Source organism: Pseudophryne corroboree, unplaced genomic scaffold (genome assembly GCF_028390025.1).
Source record: "Pseudophryne corroboree isolate aPseCor3 unplaced genomic scaffold, aPseCor3.hap2 scaffold_493, whole genome shotgun sequence".
Taxonomy (NCBI): domain Eukaryota; kingdom Metazoa; phylum Chordata; class Amphibia; order Anura; family Myobatrachidae; genus Pseudophryne; species Pseudophryne corroboree.
In genome coordinates this window covers 44,358-63,499 of record NW_026970100.1, presented here as the reverse complement: position 1 = coordinate 63,499, position 19,142 = coordinate 44,358, and the positions used below count along the sequence as shown (strand labels likewise).

At 45.5% G+C, this 19,142-nt stretch overlaps 1 protein-coding gene and 1 pseudogene across 1 annotated transcript; both read left to right on the top strand.

Moving 5' to 3' along the window:
- The first annotated feature begins 10,175 nt into the window (after positions 1 to 10,175).
- On the top strand, positions 10,176 to 10,354 carry LOC135029870 (U1 spliceosomal RNA; annotated as a pseudogene).
- A 5,083-nt stretch (positions 10,355 to 15,437) lies between these two features.
- LOC135029717 (serine/arginine repetitive matrix protein 1-like) lies at positions 15,438 to 17,348 on the top strand. The gene is made up of 5 exons (XM_063953874.1): positions 15,438 to 15,597; positions 15,765 to 16,284; positions 16,360 to 16,858; positions 16,945 to 17,070; positions 17,146 to 17,348. Exons 2-3 carry the CDS (start codon positions 16,059 to 16,061, stop codon positions 16,758 to 16,760), a joined length of 627 nt encoding a protein of 208 aa, XP_063809944.1. The 5' UTR covers positions 15,438 to 15,597; positions 15,765 to 16,058; the 3' UTR covers positions 16,761 to 16,858; positions 16,945 to 17,070; positions 17,146 to 17,348.
- The last annotated feature ends 1,794 nt before the right edge of the window (positions 17,349 to 19,142 follow it).

Sequence of the window (19,142 nt, the reverse complement as noted above, 5' to 3'; positions counted from 1 at the left end):
CTGTATACTCCCGTGCCCTGGTTGCTGGGTCACTGCAGCGGAGGCTCCGGTTTCTTCCTAAGGTCAGTCACACACACACCGCCCTTCCGGATCACGAGGCCGCTGATTAAGGGGAGCGTGGCCGTAGGGGGTGGGCCGTGTGCGCACTGGGGTGGACACTGATTACTGGGCAGCCGCTCCACTAGCCACCAGGTACAGTTAAGGAGCACAGGTCTGGGGGTTTTTCTCCTATATTAACCCAATTTTGTACTGCCCGCAGCGCATTGTGATAGGTAATAGGGCCTGATTCAGGTTGGATTGCAATCACAATAAGCGATCCAACTGCAAAAATTGCTAAGATCATACGCATGTGCCTGCATGCGATCGCCTCTGCCTGTCAATCGGGGCAGGGGGGGAGAGTGGGGTCAGCAACACTCCATTTCCAAGTCAGGGATGGAGCAGTGCGGGGGCAAGGCTTCAAAATGGGGTCTGCAATGGAGGAGACACAGGGGGCGTGGTCACAGCGGCTGTATGACATCACATTCAGCCGCTGTGATCACAAAAATGGTGGCGGCTTCCTGCGCGCACATACAGTCTGCACCAGCAGGAGGCTACACCATTGTTTATGATCACGCTGAACTGCAGTGCGACTGCAATTACAGCATGGTCAAGAAGGGAGGTGTCATACTGGGTGGCCATGCCCTGTCACTGTGCAGGAGCCAGCACCGCTTACACACTAGTCCCCGGGTGCAGCCCCCAACCCCCGGGACACCCGGAGCAATAAAATGTAGATTCAGGCCACCAGGCCACGCCCCTACCTATGAAATCATGCCTCCTTTTTACCATTGCGCTGCTTATTTGCACGTACTGCATTACAATCTCCCTCGCCACCTCTCTGGGTGTCACCAGTGATAGTGACACCTCTGCCATGCTTGTAGCAGCTGGTCCAAAGATCTATGCCTCAAGCCCTGAGTGTTTGGCCCTTGTGACTTGTTGATCATCATAGCGAAGCAGATGCTTACAGAAAACTGCAGGGGCTTAGATTGAAAATAAAAAAAATTGATGGGTATAAGGTAGAGAGGAGCGGGTTCGGTTCTCCGAGAACCGAATTCCCCACGAACTCCACGTGGTTTACACTGGTCTGAGGCAGGCTCGGTTGTTCCCGCCTGACTCGGAAAACCTGAACAAGGGAAAATGTCATCATCCCGCTGTCGGATTCTCGCGAGATTCGGATATTATAATTAGAGCTGCGCGTTGCCGCCATTTTTACTCGTGCATTGAAGAGAGAGCGGAGAGGACGTGGCTATGTTCTCTCAGTGGAAATCTCAATATCAGTGCTCAGTATCAGTGGTTACCTATTGCTGCTCAGTAATACTAGTAGTGTGTCTCTCTTGCTCAGTGTCAGTTCTCAGTAGTATCCTCATCAGTGCTCAGTATCACTGCTCATTGTCTTGTGCTGCATTGTGGTGCTCAGCATACTACAGTACATTACTAATAGTCCAGTGCTGCATCTTGCTGCTCAGTGTCAGTTCTAGTATCCTCATCAGTGCTCACTATCACTGCTCATTGCATTGTGGTGTTCTATATACTACAGTAATATAGTAACATATAGTAACATAGTTTTTGAGGTTGAATAGAGGCAAATTGCCCATCGTGTTCAACCTGTTTTAAGTTGTGATGATTCTACATACTTGCTGAATAATGTTTTATGACTAGTTAGCTACTAAAACTCATGTTACCCCCGGATTAACCATGTTGATATTTTAAGTATTATAACCTTGGATAGCTTTTTCATTCAGAAATGTATCCATTCCTTTTTTAAATCCAATTACAGAGTCCGCCATTACCACCTTCCCTGGCAGGGAATTCCACATCCTGATTGCCCTAACAGTGAAGAACCCTTTCCTCCATTGCGTTCTGAACTTTCCTCCAGTCGCAGCGAGTGACCACGTGTTCTTTTAATAAATAATTCCTCTGATAACTCTTTGTTATGTATCTTTACATATTTGAAGATATTAATAATATCTCCTCTTAGGCACCTCTTTTCTAGTGTATACATATTCAGCCTAGTAAGTCTTTCCTTATAGTCCAGTACTTTTAGGCCTTTAATCAATTTAGTCTTCAGGATCTCTCAGACTTCCATGAGCAGCAGAGTAGTGCAATGGAAGGATGCTGGGCCCATAACCCAGAGGTCGATTGATCGAAACTATCCTCTGCTATGTGCATTTTTTTTTTATAATTAAAGTAATCAAAAACTGGGATTGATATTTTGGCTCTTTTATTTTTACTTAAAGTACAATAACTTTTATCATTTTAATTTGTTTTAATAGTATATTGACAGCATTGTTTTCTTTAAAAAATCCACTTAATTTTCTTTACCCTATTACTGAAATGGTAATTGACAAAAACAAACTACATTGTCATCAGAAGAGCAATGCAAAATGTACAAGTGATATATTAAAAACATCTTCCATCTTGAATTTCAATGATGCTTTGGTGCAACAATTTTGTGAGAAACATCTTCACCCATAAAGAAAGATTTTCTTAATTCCTTACCTGTGTGCTGATTAGATATCACCTTGTTTTCACATTAAACAGACTTCCCCATGAGGAAGCAGCAAGGATGCAGTGACGTTTATGTTTCCTGGTGTCAACCTGTATTATTTCAGTAGACATTGAAATGAGGATGCATCTTGCTGCCTTTCCAATGAAGCAAGTTTAATTCAGTAATAGGTGAAAAACCATTCCTACAAAGGTGTTAATCAGAGACTTGGCTTTGTGGACACTTTTCAGAGAGCAAATTTGTTAGCATAAACATAAAATCAGAAAATGAAGAGCTGTTTCGTCACTCAATTGGACTTTTCTGCCAGCATAATTTTTTTTCTCTGCAACCCACTGCTAAATTGTGCTTCCTAGCTGTTTTTTTTATAAAATCACTTAATTAAATCTAACTCTGATTACATCAGAGAAGGCCAGGTACCCTACACCATAAGAGGGGGTTTGAAATTTTGACTTGTCTACTTAAAGATCACCAAAATCTGATTACAAGGTCAATAACATCCCTGGGTGGGATTGAACCACCAACCTTTTGGTTAATAGCCAAACATGCTAACCGATTGCGCCACATAGACACCTTGCAAAAGTAAATACTGACAAAGGCTAATAAGCATTCATCTAGAACGTTTCCTAGAAAAACTTTAAAAAGTCAATAATCTGGAGAATTTTTGTAAGAAACACATTGGTACTTTCCCATGATGAGTGAGTGCTTCAGGATCTCTTTCACTTACATGGGCTATTAATCAAAAGGTTGGTGGTTCAATCCCACCCAGGGATGTAATTGACCTTGTCATCAGATTTTGGTGATCTTTAAGTAGACAAGTCAAAATTTCAAACCCCCTTTTATGGTGTAGGGTACCTGGCCTTCTCTGACGTAATCAGAGTTAGATTTAATTAAGTGATTTTATAAAAAACAGCTAGGAAGCACAATTTAGCAGTGGGTTGCAGAGAAAACAATAACATTTTAAACCTACCGGTAAATTTTTTTCTCTCGTAGTCCGTAGAGGATGATGGGGACTCCGTAAGGACCATGGGGGATAGACGGGCTCCGCAGCAGACATGGGCACTTTAAGAAAGACTTTAGATCTGGGTGTGCACTGGCTCCTCCCTCTATGCCCCTCCTCCATACCTCAGTTAGAGAAACTGTGCCCAGAGGAGACGGACAGTACGAGGAAAGGATTTTTGTTAATCCAAGGTCAAGATTCATACCAGCCACACCAATCACACCGTATAACTTGTGATATACTACCCAGTTAACAGTATGAAAACAACATAGCATCAGTCCAAGACCGATGAAAACTAACATATAACCCTTGTGTAAGCAATAACTATATACAAGTCTTGCAGAAGTAGTCCGCACTTGGGACGGGCACCCAGCATCCTCTACGGACTACGAGAAAAAGATTTACCGGTAGGTTTAAAATCTTATTTTCTCTTACGTCCTAGAGGATGCTGGGGATTCCGTAAGGACCATGGGGATTATACCAAAGCTCCCAAACGGGCTCCTGCGGATGACTCTGCAGCACCGATTGAGCAAACAGGAGGTCCTCCTCAGCCAGGGTATCAAACTTATAGAACTTTGCAAAGGTGTTTGAACCCGACCAAGTAGCAGCTCGGCACAGCTGTAGTGCCGAGACCCCTCGGGCAGCTGCCCAAGAAGAGCCCACCTTCCTAGTGGAATGGGCCTTGACTGAATTAAGCAACGGCAATCCCGCCATAGAATGCGCCTGCTGAATCGTGTTACAGATCCAGAGAGCAATAGTCTGCTTTGAAGCAGGGGTGCCAATCTTGTTGGCTGCATACAGGACAAACAGTGCTTCTGTTTTTCTGACTCTAGCCGTTCTGGCCACGTAAATTTTCAAAGCCCTGACCACATCAAGGGACTCGGAATCCTCCAAGTCACGCGTAGCCACAGGCACCACAATAGGTTGGTTCATATGAAAGGATGAGTCCACTTTTAGCAGGAATTGAGGACGGGTCTGCAATTCCGCTCTATCCATATGGAAAACCAGATAGGGGATTTTATGTGATAAAGCTGCTAATTCCGACACTCGCCTAGCGGAAGCCAAGGCTAATAACATGACCACCTTCCAAGTGAGATATTTAAACTCCACCATTTTAAGTGGTTCAAACCATAACCTTAACACCACGTTAAGGTCCCAAGGGACCACCGGAGGTACAAAAGGAGGCTGAATATGCAGTACTCCCTTCACAAAAGTTTGTACTTACTTCAGGAAGAGAGGCCAATTCCTTTTGAAAGAAAATGGATAAGGCCAAAATCTGAACCTTAATAGAGCCTAATTTTAGGCCCAAATTCACTCCAGTTTGTAGGAAGTGAAGGAAGTGGCCCAGGTGGAATTCTTCCGTATGAGCATTCCTGGCCTCACACCAAGAAACATATTTTCGCCATATACAGTGATAATGTTTAGATGTCACGTCCTTCCTAGCCTTTATTAGCGTAGGAATGACCTCATCTGGAATACCCATTTCCGCTAGGATCCGGCGTTCAACCGCCATGCCGTCAAACGCAGCTGCGGTAAGTCTTGGAACAGACAGGGCCCCTGTTGCAACAGGTCCTGTCTTAGAAGAAGTGGCCACGGATCTTCTGTGAGCATTTCCTGCAGATCTGGATACCAGGTCCTTCGCGGCCAATCTGGAACAATGAGAATTGTTCTTACTCCTCTTTTTCTTACTATTATCAACACCTTGGGTATGAGAGGTAGAGGAGGAAATACATAGACCGACCGGAACACCCACGGTGTCACTAGGGCGTCTACAGCTACTGCCTGAGGGTCTCTTGACCTGGTGCAATACCTCTGTAGCTTTTTGTTGAGGCGGGACGCCATCATGTCTATCTGGAACAGTCCCCACCGACTTGCAATCTGTGCGAAGACTTCCTGATGGAGTCCCCACTCTCCTGGATGTAGGTCGTGTCTGCTGAGGAAGTCTGCTTCCCAGTTGTCCACTCCCGGAATGAACACTGCTGACAGTGCGCTTACATGATTCTCCGCCCAGCGACGAATTCTGGTTGCTTCCGCCATCGCCACTCTGCTCCTTGTGCCGCCTTGGCGGTTTACATGAACTACTGCGGTGACGTTGTCTGACTGGATCAGAACTGGTTGGTCGCGAAGTAAGGTCTCCGCTTGACATAGGGCGTTGTATATGGCCCTTAGCTCCAGGATGTTGATGTGAAGACAAGTCTCCTGACTTGACCAAAGACCTTGGAAATTTCTTCCCTGTGTGGCTGCTCCCCAACCTCGGAGGCTCGCGTTCGTGGTCACCAGGATCCAGTCCTGAATGCCGAACCTGCGGCCCTCTAGAAGGTGAGCACTCTGCAGCCACCACAGGAGAGATACCCTGGCCCTGGGGGACAGGGTGATCAACTGATGAATCTGTAGATGTGACCCAGACCATTTGTCCAGTAGGTCCCATTGCAAGATCCTCGCATGGAACCTGCCGAAGGGAATGGCCTCGTATGATGCCACCATCATTCCCAGGACTCGAGTGCAGTGATGCACTGACACCTGTTTTGGTTTCAATAGGTTCCTGACCAGAGTCATGAGTTCCTGGGCCTTTTCTATCGGAAGATAAACCCTTTTCTGGTCCGTATCCAGAATAATGCCCAAGCAAAGTCAGACGAGTCGTAGGAACCAACTGCGACTTCGGGATATTGAGAATCCAGCCGTGTTGCTGTAACACCTTCAGTGAAAGTTATACGCTGTTCAGCAACTGCTCTCTTGATCTCGCTTTTATGAGGAGATCGTTCAAGTACGGGATAATTGTGACACCTTGCTTTCGCAGGAGCACCATAATTTCCGTCATTACCTTGGTGAAAATTCTCGGAGAAAATTCTGGAGAGACCAAACGGCAACGTCTGAAATTGGTAATGACAATACTGTACCGCAAATCTTAGGTACGCCTGATGAGGTGGATAAATGAGTACATGAAGGTATGCATCCTTTATGTCCAGAGATATCATAAAATCCCCCCCTTCTAGGCTGGCGATGACCGCTCTTAGCGATTCCATCTTGAACTTGAACCTTTTCAAGTATAGGTTCAGGGATTTTAAATTTAATATGGGTCTGACCAAACCGTCCGGTTTTGGGACTACAAACAGGGTCGAATAATTTCCCTTTCCTTGTTGAAGCAGGGGAACCTTGACCACCACCTGTTGAAGATACAATTTGTGAATTGCATTTAACACTATCTCCCTTTCCTGGGGAGAAGATGGTAGGGCCGATTTGAAAAACCGGCGAGGAGGCACTTCTTCGAATTTCAGCTTGTAACCCTGAGAAACAATTTCTATTGCCTAGGTATCCACCTGCGAATGAACCCAGATGTGGCTGAAAACTCGAAGACGTGCCCCCAACTGGGCGGACTCCTTTAGCGGAGCCCCAGCGTCATGCGGTGGATTTTGTAGAGGCCAGGGAGGACTTCTGTTCCTGGGAACTAGCTGTGTTGTGCAGCTTCTTCCCTCTGCCCTTACCTCTGGCAAGAAAGGACGCACCTCGTACTTTCTTGTTTCTCTGTGATCGAAAGGACTGCATTTGATAATGTGGTGCTTTCTTAGGCTGTGAGGGAATATAAGGCAAAAAATTTGATTTACCAGCTGTAGCTGTGGAGACTAGGTCCGAGAGACCTTCCCCAAACAATTCCTCACCCCTGTAAGGTAAAACCTCCATATGCCTTTTTGAGTCGGCATCACCTGTCCATTGCCGGGTCCATAGGACTCGTCTAGCAGAAATCGACATAGCGTTTATTCTAGAACCCAGTAGACTAATGTCACTTTGAGCATCTCTCATATATAGGACAGCATCTTTTATATGCCCTATGGTCAATAACATAGCATCCTTATCTAGGGTCTCAATCTCTGCTGATAAGGTATCTGTCCATGCTGCCACCGCGCTACAACCCCGGCCGACGCAATCGCCGGTCTGAGTAAGGTACCAGAATGTGTGTAAATGGACTTTAGGGTAACCTCCTGCTTGCGGTCAGCAGGGTCCCTGATGGTAGCCGTATCCTGGGATGGCAGCGCTACCTTTTTGGATAAGCGTGTCAATGCTTTATCCACCCTAGGGGAGGATTCCCACCGTATCCTGTCCATTGGCGGGAAAGGATACGCCATAAGAATCCTTTTGGGAATCTGCAGCTTTTTGTCTGGAGATTCCCAAGCTTTTTCACATAATTCGTTCAACTCATGTGAGGGGGGAAAGGTTATCTCAGGTTTCTTTCCCTTATACATGTGTACCCTCGTGTCAGGGACAGGGGACTCTGTGATGTGCAAAACATCTTTTATTGCAATAATCATATATCGAATACATTTAGCCAATTTTGGCTGTAACTTTGCATCATCGTAGTCGACACTGGAGTCAGAATCCGTGTCGGTATCTGTGTCAACTATTTGGGATAGTGGGCGCTTTTGAGACCCCGAAGGTCCCTGCGACATAGGGACAGGCATGGATTGACTCCCTGACTGTTCCCTAGCTTCAGCTTTGTCTAATCTCTTGTGTAATAAGTTTACATTAGCACTTAAAACATTCCACATATCCATCCAGTCAGGTGTCGGCGTTGTCGATGGAGACACCACATTAATTTGCTCCTGCTCCTCTCTAGGAGAGCCTTCTACCTCAGACATGTCGACACACGTGTACCGACACACCATACACTCAGGGAATCCTCTTATCTGAGGACAGTTCCCCAACAAGGCCCTTTGGAGAGACAGAGAGAGAGAGTATGCCAGCACACACCCCAGCGCTATATGACCCAGGAAAAAAACACAATAATTTTATGTTTACCCAGTAGCGCTGTATTTCCATATATATATGCGCCTAATTATGTGCCCCCCTCTTCTTTAAGACCCTCTTTCTACCGTGGTATAAGCAGGGGAGAGTCCGTGGAGCTTCCCCTCAGCGGTGCTGTGGAGAAAATGGCGCTGGTGAGTGCTGAGGGAGAAGCCCCACCCCCTCAGCGACGGGCTTCTGTCCCGCTCAAATATAGTAAAAAAATGGCGGGGGCTCTTATATATATATACAGTGCCTAGCTGCATATATATTTATTTTGCCAAAGAGAGGTCTATATTGCTGCCCAGGGCGTCCCCCCTGCGCCCTTCACCCTTACACTGACTGCCGTGTGTGAGGTGTATGGGAGCAATGGAGCACAGCTTTACTGCTGTGCGTTACCTCAGTGAAGATCATGAAGTCTTCCGCCGCCTCTGAAGTCTTCTTTTCTTCTCATACTCACCCGGCTTCTATCTTCCGGCTCTGCGAGGGGGACGGCGGCGCGGCTCTGGGACGGACGGCGAGGGTGAGACCTGCGTACCGATCCCTCTGGAGCTAATGCTGTACAGTAGCCTAAGAAGCAGAGCCTATCAACTCACAGAAGTAGGTGTGCATCTCTCCCCTCCGCCCCTCGATGCAGGGAGTCTGTTGCCAGCAGGCTCCCTGAAAATAAAAAAATCTAACAAATATACTTTCTGTCAGGAAACTCAGGAGAGCTCCCTGAAAAGCACCCAGTCTCCTCTGGGCACAGTAGTAAACTGAGGTCTGGAGGAGGGGCATAGAGGGAGGAGCCAGTGCACACCCAGATCTAAAGTCTTTCTTAAAGTGCCCATGTCTCCTGCGGAGCCCGTCTATCCCCCATGGTCCTTACGGAGTCCCCAGCATCCTCTAGGACGTAAGAGAAAAATTATGCTGGCAGAAAAATCCAATTGAGTGATTAAACAGCTCCAGAGCTGCTCTGTAAGGCAAGTAAAAGGGTGTGGGCCCTGCAGCACTACCTGTAGTTTGCATTGTGCATTGGAAGCCTAGTTTGCTGTCTGTTTCCACTTCTTTTTTCTTGAGCCCCTCCCGTCTATACCCTTGTGCACTATCCTGACTTCTCCTCCCGTCTGCTTACTTTGTGCCTTCCAATGCACAATGCAAACTACAAGTAGTGCTGCAGGGCCCACACCCTTTTACTTGCCTTACAGAGCAGCTCTTGAGCTGTTACAGTGCCCAGCTGCTGCAAGAAATCAGCGTGAATGCTTCAGGGGCTGGGGCATGGCCAACATGAGCCCCACACTGAAGGAGGGTGGGGGTGTTTAATGCGAACTAGGGGTCTCGCACAATGCGAACTACAGGTAGTGCTGCAGGGCCCACACCCTTTTACTTGCCTTACAGAGCAGCTCTGGAGCTGTTACAGTGCCCAGCTGCTGCAAGAAATCAGCTTGAATGCTTCAGGGGCTGGGGCATAGCCAACATGAGCCCCACACCGACGGAGGGTGGAGGTGTTTAATGCGAACTAGGGGTCATCCAAGTGCCGCAAAAGGCCGCCATGCCCTGCACGCATCTTTTCTCTTTTCATATGCAGACGAGGGTTGAAGCCAACTTTGACCCTCTGCTTGGATGACATCGCCATATGCAAATCCATCTGCTGCAGGCCTTCCCCCAGGAATGCTTGCACTAGTTGTTGCATTTGGTTTGTTGTTTGGGGGTGCTTCAGTATTAGGCAGCCTTCTGCCCTCCCATGTTCATCTGAAAATATGTGTTCTCCCTGCAGTTGTTGTCCCCAGATAAGAGTTCCCTTGTGCTGCCTCAGTTGAATCTCCTTTACTTGACAGAGATGTGCCTGAGCAGCGGCCCTCCCCAGCCCTATCCCAAATCATACTTATTTTGCATAGGAGATACCATGGTCATGAAGACTGTTCTCCCAGGGTGCGGTTCATTCATTGCATTCTGGGTATGCTGACCCCTGTGATTTCCCCAAATGTGGGAAACTCGACTGCATTATTTAATGCGAACTAGGGGTCATCCAAGCACCGCAAAAGGCCGCCATGCCCTGCATACCCCTTTTCTCTTTTCATAAGCAGACGAGGTTTGAAGCCAACTTTGACCCACTGCTTGGATGACATCACTTGCTGCCTTTCCAATGAAGCAAGTTTAATTTAATAATAGGTGAAAAACCATCCCTACAAAGGTGTTAATCAGATACTTGGCTTTGTGGACACTTTTCAGAGCACAAATTTGTTAGCATAAAAATAAAGCCAGAAAATGAAGAGCTGTTTAATCACTCAATTGGATTTTTCTGCCAGCATATTTCTTTTTCTCTGCAACCCACTGCTAAATTGTGCTTCGTGGCAGTTTTTTTTATAAAATCACTTAATCAAATCTAACTCTGATTACATCAGAGAAGGCCAGGTACCCTACACCATAAGATGTGGTTTGAAATTTTTACTTGTCTACTTAAAGATCACCAAAATCTGATAACAAGGTCAATTACGTCCCTAGGTGGGATTGAACCACCAACCTTTTGGTTAACAACTGAACACGCTAACTATTTGCGCCTCAGAGACACTTTGCGAAAGTACATACTGACAAAGGCTAATAAGCATTCATCTAGAACGTTTCCTAGAAAAACTTTAAAAAGTCAATAATCTGGAGAGTTTTTGTAAGATGTTCCTTCCATCAACCAATGAAGAAACACATTGGTACTTTCCCATGATGAGTGAGTACTTCAGGATCTCTTGCACTTACATGTGCAGCAGAGGACTACAATGGAAGCATGCTGGGCCTATAACCCAGAGGTAGGCAGATTGCAACTGTCCTCTGCTATATGCATTTTTTTTGTTAATTAAAGTAATCCAAAACTGGGATTGATATTTTGGCTCTTTTATTTTTACTTAAAGTACAATAACTTTTACCGTTTTAATTTGTTTTAATAGTATATTGACAGTATTGTTTTCTTTCAAAAATCCACTTAATTTTCTTTACCCTATTATTAAAATGGTAAGTGACAAAAACAAACTACATTGTCACCAGAAGAGCAATACAAAATGTACAAGTGATATATTAAAATCATCTTTTCAGCTTGAATTTCAATGATGCATTGAGGTAACGATTTTGTGAGAAACATCTTCACCCTTAAATAAAGATTTTCTTAATTCCCTACCTGTGTGCTAATTAGATATCACCTTGTTTTCACATTTAACAGACTTCCACATGAGAAAGCAGCAAAGATGCAGTGGCGTTAATGTTTCCTGGTGTCAACCTGTATTATTTCAGTAGACATTGAAATGAGGATGCATCTTGCTGCCTTTCCAATGAAGCAAGTTTAATTTAGTAATAGGTTAAAAACCATCCCTACAAAGGTGTTAATCAGAGACTTGGCTTCGTGGACACTTTTCAGAGAACAAATTTGTTAGCATAAAAATAAAGCCAGAAAATGAAGAGCTGTTTAATCACTCAATTGGATTTTTCTGCCAGCATTTTTCTTTTTCTCTGCAACCCACTGCTAAATTGTGCTTCCTAGCTGTTTTTTTTATAAAATCACTTAATCAAATCTAACTCTGATTACATCAGAGAAGGCCATGTATCCTACACCATAAGATGGGGTTTGAAATTTTGACTTGTCTACTTAAAGATCACCAAAATCTGATAACAAGGTCAATTACGTCCCTGGGTGGGATTGAACCACCAACCTTTTGGTTAATAGCCTTATACACTAACTGATTGCGCCACAGCGACACTTTTCAAAAGTACATACTGACAAAGGCTAATAAGCATTCATCTAGAATGTTTCCTAGTAACATTTTAAAAAGTCAATAATGTGGAGAGTTTTTGTAAGATGTTTCTTCCATCAACCAATGAAGAAACACATTGGTACTTTCCCATGATGAGTGAGTGCTTCAGGATCTCTTGCACTTACATGTGCAGCAGAGTACTGTAATGGAAGCATGCTGGGTCCATAACCCAGAGGTAGGCAGATTGACACTATCCTCTGCTATATGCATTGTTTTTTGTTAATTAAAGTAATCCAAAACTGGGATTGATATTTTTGCTCTTTTATTTTTACTTAAAGTACAATAACTTTTACCATTTTAATTTGTTTTAATAGTATATTGACAGTATTGTTTTCTTTCAAAAATCCACTTAATTTTCTTTACCCTATTATTAAAATGGTAATTGACAAAAACAAACTACATTGTCACCAGAAGAGCAGTACAAAATGTACAAGTGATATATTAAAATCATCTTTCCAGCTTGAATTTCAATGATGCCTTGGTGCAACAATTTTGTGAGAAACATCTTCACCCATAAAGAAAGATTTTCTTAATTCCTTACCTGTGTGCTGATTAGATATCACCTTGTTTTCACATTAAACAGACTTCCCCATGAGGAAGCAGCAAGGATGCAGTGACGTTTATGTTTCCTGGTGTCAACCTGTATTATTTCAGTAGACATTGAAATGAGGATGCATCTTGCTGCCTTTCCAATGAAGCAAGTTTAATTTAATAATAGGTGAAAAACCATCCCTACAAAGCTGTTAATCAGATACTTGGCTTTGTGGACACTTTTCAGAGCACAAATTTGTTAGCATAAAAATAAAGCCAGAAAATGAAGAGCTGTTTAATCACTCAATTGGATTTTTCTGCCAGCATATTTCTTTTTCTCTGCAACCCACTGCTAAATTGTGCTTCGTGGCTGTTTTTTTTATAAAATCACTTAATCAAATCTAACTCTGATTACATCAGAGAAGGCCAGGTACCCTACACCATAAGATGTGGTTTGAAATCTTTACTTGTCTACTTAAAGATCACCAAAATCTGATAACAAGGTCAATTACGTCCCTAGGTGGGATTGAACCACCAACCTTTTGGTTAACAACTGAACACGCTAACTATTTGCGCCTCAGAGACACTTTGCGAAAGTACATACTGACAAAGGCTAATAAGCATTCATCTAGAACGTTTCCTAGAAAAACTTTAAAAAGTCAATAATCTGGAGAGTTTTTGTAAGATGTTCCTTCCATCAACCAATGAAGAAACACATTGGTACTTTCCCATGATGAGTGAGTGCTTCAGGATCTCTTGCACTTACATGTGCAGCAGAGGACTACAATGGAAGCATGCTGGGCCTATAACCCAGAGGTAGGCAGATTGCAACTGTCCTCTGCTATATGCATTTTTTTTGTTAATTAAAGTAATCCAAAACTGGGATTGATATTTTGGCTCTTTTATTTTTACTTAAAGTACAATAACTTTTACTGTTTTAATTTGTTTTAATAGTATATTGACAGTATTGTTTTCTTTCAAAAATCCACTTAATTTTCTTTACCCTATTATTAAAATGGTAATTGACAAAAACAAACTACATTGTCACCAGAAGAGCAATACAAAGGGGTATATGCAATAGCGGGCGAATCGCGTCATTAGATCCGCCTCTGTATGATTCGCCCGCTATCGCCAGCCGCAGCCCTGTCGCCGGGACCCTGGATTCGCAATATGCAATGAAAAAATGATTCGCCCCTCCTGCAGGCGGATTCCGGCCAATCGGCGATCAGTGGGCGTACTGAATTCGCCTTCCCGCCCAAAGCAGCACTATATTAGGGCTTGTTTGTTGCATGTGCTCTGCAGCCATTTTGTGAACCTGCAGAGAGGTGTGAGGAGGTGCAGAGCTAGCAATTTGGTTGTTTGCTGTGGATATCTTTGGACACCCCAGCAGGCTTTATTCCAGGACAGTCAGGAGGATTCCTGTTACCCCGGAGCAGAGCCATTTTAGGAGCTTTTACTACAGTTGTAGGTAAGTACCACATGTGTGTCTGGTGTTGCATGTATGTGTTTGTGTAGTGGGGGTTGCCATGAGGTGTACATGGGGTGTTTGTGCATGTGTGCATGTGTGCAGGTATGTGTATAGCCCCTTGCTTGTGTTGCTGCATTTTTGGGGGGAGACTTGTGTTTTGGGGTAGTTTTTCACGTTTTTTTTTTCTTTAATTGACTTTTTTGGGTCTTCTATTAGCATTGGTGTACCCCCTGAGTGTGTTGGGATGCTTTCTGGCCATTTTGGGGTGATTTGGAGCAAGTTTAGTCGACAGCCAGGTTGACATGTGCTGCTGATTGTTTTTCAAACATGTGTTTTCCTGCCTAATTTTGATGTGGGGTGCCTCCTGAGTGTGCAGGGATGCTTTCTGGTCATTTTGGGGTGATTTGGAGCAAGTTGAGTCGACAGCCAGGTTGACATGTGATGCTGATTGTTTTTCAAACATGTGTTTTCCCGCCTAATTTTGCTGTGGGGTGCCTCCTGAGTGTGCAGGGATGCTTTCTGGCCATTTTGGGGTGATTTGGAGCAAGTTGAGTCGACAGCCAGGTTGACATGTGCTGCTGATTGTTTTTCAAACATGTGTTTTCCCGCCTAATTTTGCTGTGGGGTGCCTCCTGAGTGTGCAGGGATGCTTTCTGGCCATTTTGGGGTGATTTGGAGCAAGTTGAGTCGACAGCCAGGTTGACATGTGCTGCTGATTGTTTTTCAAACATGTGTTTTCCCGCCTAATTTTGCTGTGGGGTGCCTCCTGAGTGTGCAGGGATGCTTTCTGGCCATTTTGGGGTGATTTGGAGCAAGTTGAGTCGACAGCCAGGTTGACATGTGCTGCTGATTGTTTTTCAAACATGTGTTTTCCCGCCTAATTTTGCTGTGGGGTGCCTCCTGAGTGTGCAGGGATGCTTTCTGGCCATTTTGGGGTGATTTGGAGCAAGTTTAGTCGACAGCCAGGTTGACATGTGCTGCTGATTGTTTTTCAAACATGTGTTTTCCCACCTAATTTTGCTGTGGGGTGCCTCCTGAGTGTGCAGGGATGCTTTCTGGCCATTTTGGGGTGATTTGGAGCAAGTTGAGTCGACAGCCAGGTTGACATGTGCTGCTGATTGTTTTTCAAACATGTGTTTTCCCGCCTAATTTTGCTGTGGGGTGCCTCCTGAGTGTGCAGGGATGCTTTCTGGCCATTTTGGGGTGATTTGGAGCAAGTTTAGTCGACAGCCTGGTCGACATTTTGTAAGGGGCAGCCATTTTGTAAGGGGCAGCCATTTTGTGAGGGTCAGCCATTTATACATGTATGTTTTTTTTTTTTATAACAGAGATGTCAAGGGACAAACCAACCCGATCCGCCCCTTCCCCCACCCCCTCGGATCTATCCCTGCAAAGCAATGAGGAGTGGGAGCCAACCCAGGAGGCGGATGCGACCGACCAGGCATCTAGTGACCAGCCGCGGTCGTCAAGGGCCCATGAGAAGTCCAAGAAAAAGCCTAGTAAAAAGGTACTTAACCACACATGCAGACACAAATAGCATCAAACTTTACCCACTGTAGTTTGTGCAATGCCATGCACACCTACTGTAATAGGTGCGCAATGCCAGGGATACTGACACTCACAGGTACATACCGATCTTAATAAAAAATTTTTTTTTTTTTTTAATCCCTAAAGGCAAGAAGCCAGCCAGAGGAGCAGTCGGAGGAGGAAGCCTCTGGTGAAGAAGCAGGACAGAAAAAGCCGCGTGGACCCAGATACACTGAGGCGGAAAACTGTGTCCTAGTGGATTGCGTCGACAGGTCCTACGACGTTTTGTATGGATCAAGGGCACAGAAAACAGCATTTAAGGTAAAGCGGAACATCTGGGAATCCATCGCCAGTCAAGTAACTGCAATTTCTGGAAACCGTCGGAGCACCCGAAATTGCTTGAAGCGGTACAGTGATTGCCGCAGACAGACCAAGAAGAAGATGGGGATTCAGTGCCGACATGAGACAGCTACGGGAGGTGGCCCGGCTCTCAATTTGAAGTGGCTATCCTGGGAGAACGTTATTAGAAGGCGCTTGAACCCTGTCATGGTCGAAGGAGTTCGCGGAGGTGTGGACTCCAGCCGTCCTGCTGGCTTTCTCGAGGAGGAAGAACCGCCCAGAAGACGGAGGAAGGCGGGAGACCAGCCGTCCAAAAGGAGGTCTGATGGTAAGAATACATTCACATGAGCTGTATTTCCTTTTAAATTTTTTGTATGTGCTAATGTTTTTTTTTTTTTTTCAGACAGACCTGCCCAGAGGACATCACCTGCGCACAGGACATCGCCAGCGCACGGACCGTTACCTGTGCAGCAGGCATCGGCAGCAGCGCGCGGACCATCAACTGCGCCGCAAGCATCGCGAGCACACAGATCGTCACCTGTGCGCCACAGTTCGTCATCGCGCAGTTGGTCACCTGTGCACCAGACGACATCAGTGCACAGACTATCACCTGTGCACCAGACACCGTCGGCGACCACACCACAAGATGGGCGCCAAACTACAGCTCCTGCGCGCAGGCCATCACCAGATCGTCGTCTCTCCAGGAGCTCTGGGACTGTGACTGAAGAGCCTCAAGACACAACCCTTGTGGACCCATCACTCGATCTGTTTGAGTCTACAGGGTTAAACTTTTCTTGGGTTTGAGGACAGCCGTGCAGATGTATCCAGCCAGACCCTTGAAAAGTCTTCCGAAACGAGGACAAGTGGAGCTCCTGGAGCAGCGGCATCACAGGATGGAGAAGGTTTGTTTGTTTTTTTTGTGGGGGGGGGGGGGGGGCAGTAGTTGTGTAAAGTTTATCAACTTTTCCAAAATTTATTTTGCAAACAGTGGTGCCACGAACCAGCAGCGGACTAGCTTCGGGGATTGGTTCGTACTTCAGGCCGGATCTCCTACAGGGGTCGTCAGAGGATGACGAGGTGGAAGTGCAGGATGATCCAGTTGCTACATCCCTGCGTGAGTAAATTGAATTGTGAACCTTCCAAAAAATGTATGATGAATGTGGATAATATTGTCTAATTTTCTTTTCAGCTGCCCAAATGAATGTGGTGGCAGACATCCAGGAAGGGCAGAATCCCTCAACTGTTCAGAGGGTTCACACCCTGGCATCAGAGATTGGGACACGCCAGGATACATACACAAATGTTGTGGGAAGCAGACTGGACAACATTGAGAGGACAATGGAGAAAATGTCCAACAATCTGCATGAACTGCAGAAGACTATTTCCGACAGCATGGCCACAATACTACAGATCATAATTGAAGATCGTAGGGAGAATAGGAACATACTTAACATCATGTCCGATTCCTTGGTCAAGCTTGTGGAAAAAAACACATGTTTGGCAGAAAGCAATAAGAACATGTCGGATAGTCATCGACACTCCGCTTCCAGCCAACAGGTCATGGCAACCACACTGCAGATGATCTATGATAAGCTCCCAGTACCAGCTCATCAACACGCTGGTGATCCACCATATCCGCCGTCTCAAGCCACAAGGACGCATCGTACCCTTCCTCAAGTCCCATCCCAGTACAGTCAGTCACAGATGTACCAGGGATATACAGGGATGTACCCCACCCCCCAGATGCCTCCACCACCAGCCGCACATTCTTCAACAGCATGGGCACCGAGGGCCAGTCGACATACTCCCCAGCCTCCCAGGACATCCACGCCCTATCAGGGGGAAGAAGAGGATCCGGACAGACTTCCACCATAAACCCGGTCGTATTATTTTATTTTATTTTAAATGTTTTTCATGTATCCCTGTCTTCCCCTCCCATTAGTTTGTTGTTTTTCTTACTATTGTTTATTATTTGTTGGGCTTCCCCACCCGTGACCGGGTACTACCAAGGAGCTTTGTGTAGGCATACATGCGCGGGCATGTATGCGGGCGCGTGTGGTAACGGATGAAAGCTCCTTGCGGCTACATGTATGATGGGCCAAAGAGCTATTCTGATACCCCCTTTTTCTTCAAAAAATCCTTTTTGTAATGATGTACAGTAGACTTTCATTGTGTGAATTTACTATTCACTAGTCTGTGTTTTTGACTTATTCATAGGATTGTTGAGGAAAAATGAAGTGGACGGCATAAGATTGTGTTGAGCGTACCAAGGTGAGTAGAACCATGTTTAATTCAAGAAACTTTGAACCGCATGCCTTTGTAGAACAACACCGCCCAGCAATGGCTCATGCTGGGCTGTGTTGTTCCACAAATGTTAGCATGTCAAAGTACTGACCACTGACGACACTCTTTCACTTTGAACCGCATGCCTTTGTAGAACAACACCGCCCAGCAATGGCTCATGCTGGGCTGTGTTGTTCCACAAATGTTAGCATGTCAAAGTACTGACCACTGACGACACTCTTTCACTTTGAACCGCATGCCTTTGTAGAACAACACCGCCCAGCAATGGCTCATGCTGGGCTGTGTTGTTCCACAAATGTTAGCATGTCAAAGTACTGACCACTGACGACACTCTTTCACTTTGAACCGCATGCCTTTGTAGAACAACACCGCCCAGCAATGGCTCATGCTGGGCTGTGTTGTTCCACAAATGTTAGCATGTCAAAGTACTGACCACTGACGACACTCTTTCACTTTGAACCGCATGCCTTTGTAGAACAACACCGCCCAGCAATGGCTCATGCTGGGCTGTGTTGTTCCACAAATGTTAGCATGTCAAAGTACTGACCACTGACGACACTCTTTCACTTTGAACCGCATGCCTTTGTAGAACAACACCGCCCAGCAATGGCTCATGCTGGGCTGTGTTGTTCCACAAATGTTAGCATGTCAAAGTACTGACCACTGACGACACTCTTTCACTTTGAACCGCATGCCTTTGTAGAACAACACCGCCCAGCAATGGCTCATGCTGGGCTGTGTTGTTCCACAAATGTTAGCATGTCAAAGTACTGACCACTGACGACACTCTTTCACTTTGAACCGCATGCCTTTGTAGAACAACACCGCCCATCAATGGCTCATGCTGGGCTGTGTTGTTCCACAAATTTTCATTGGAAAAAA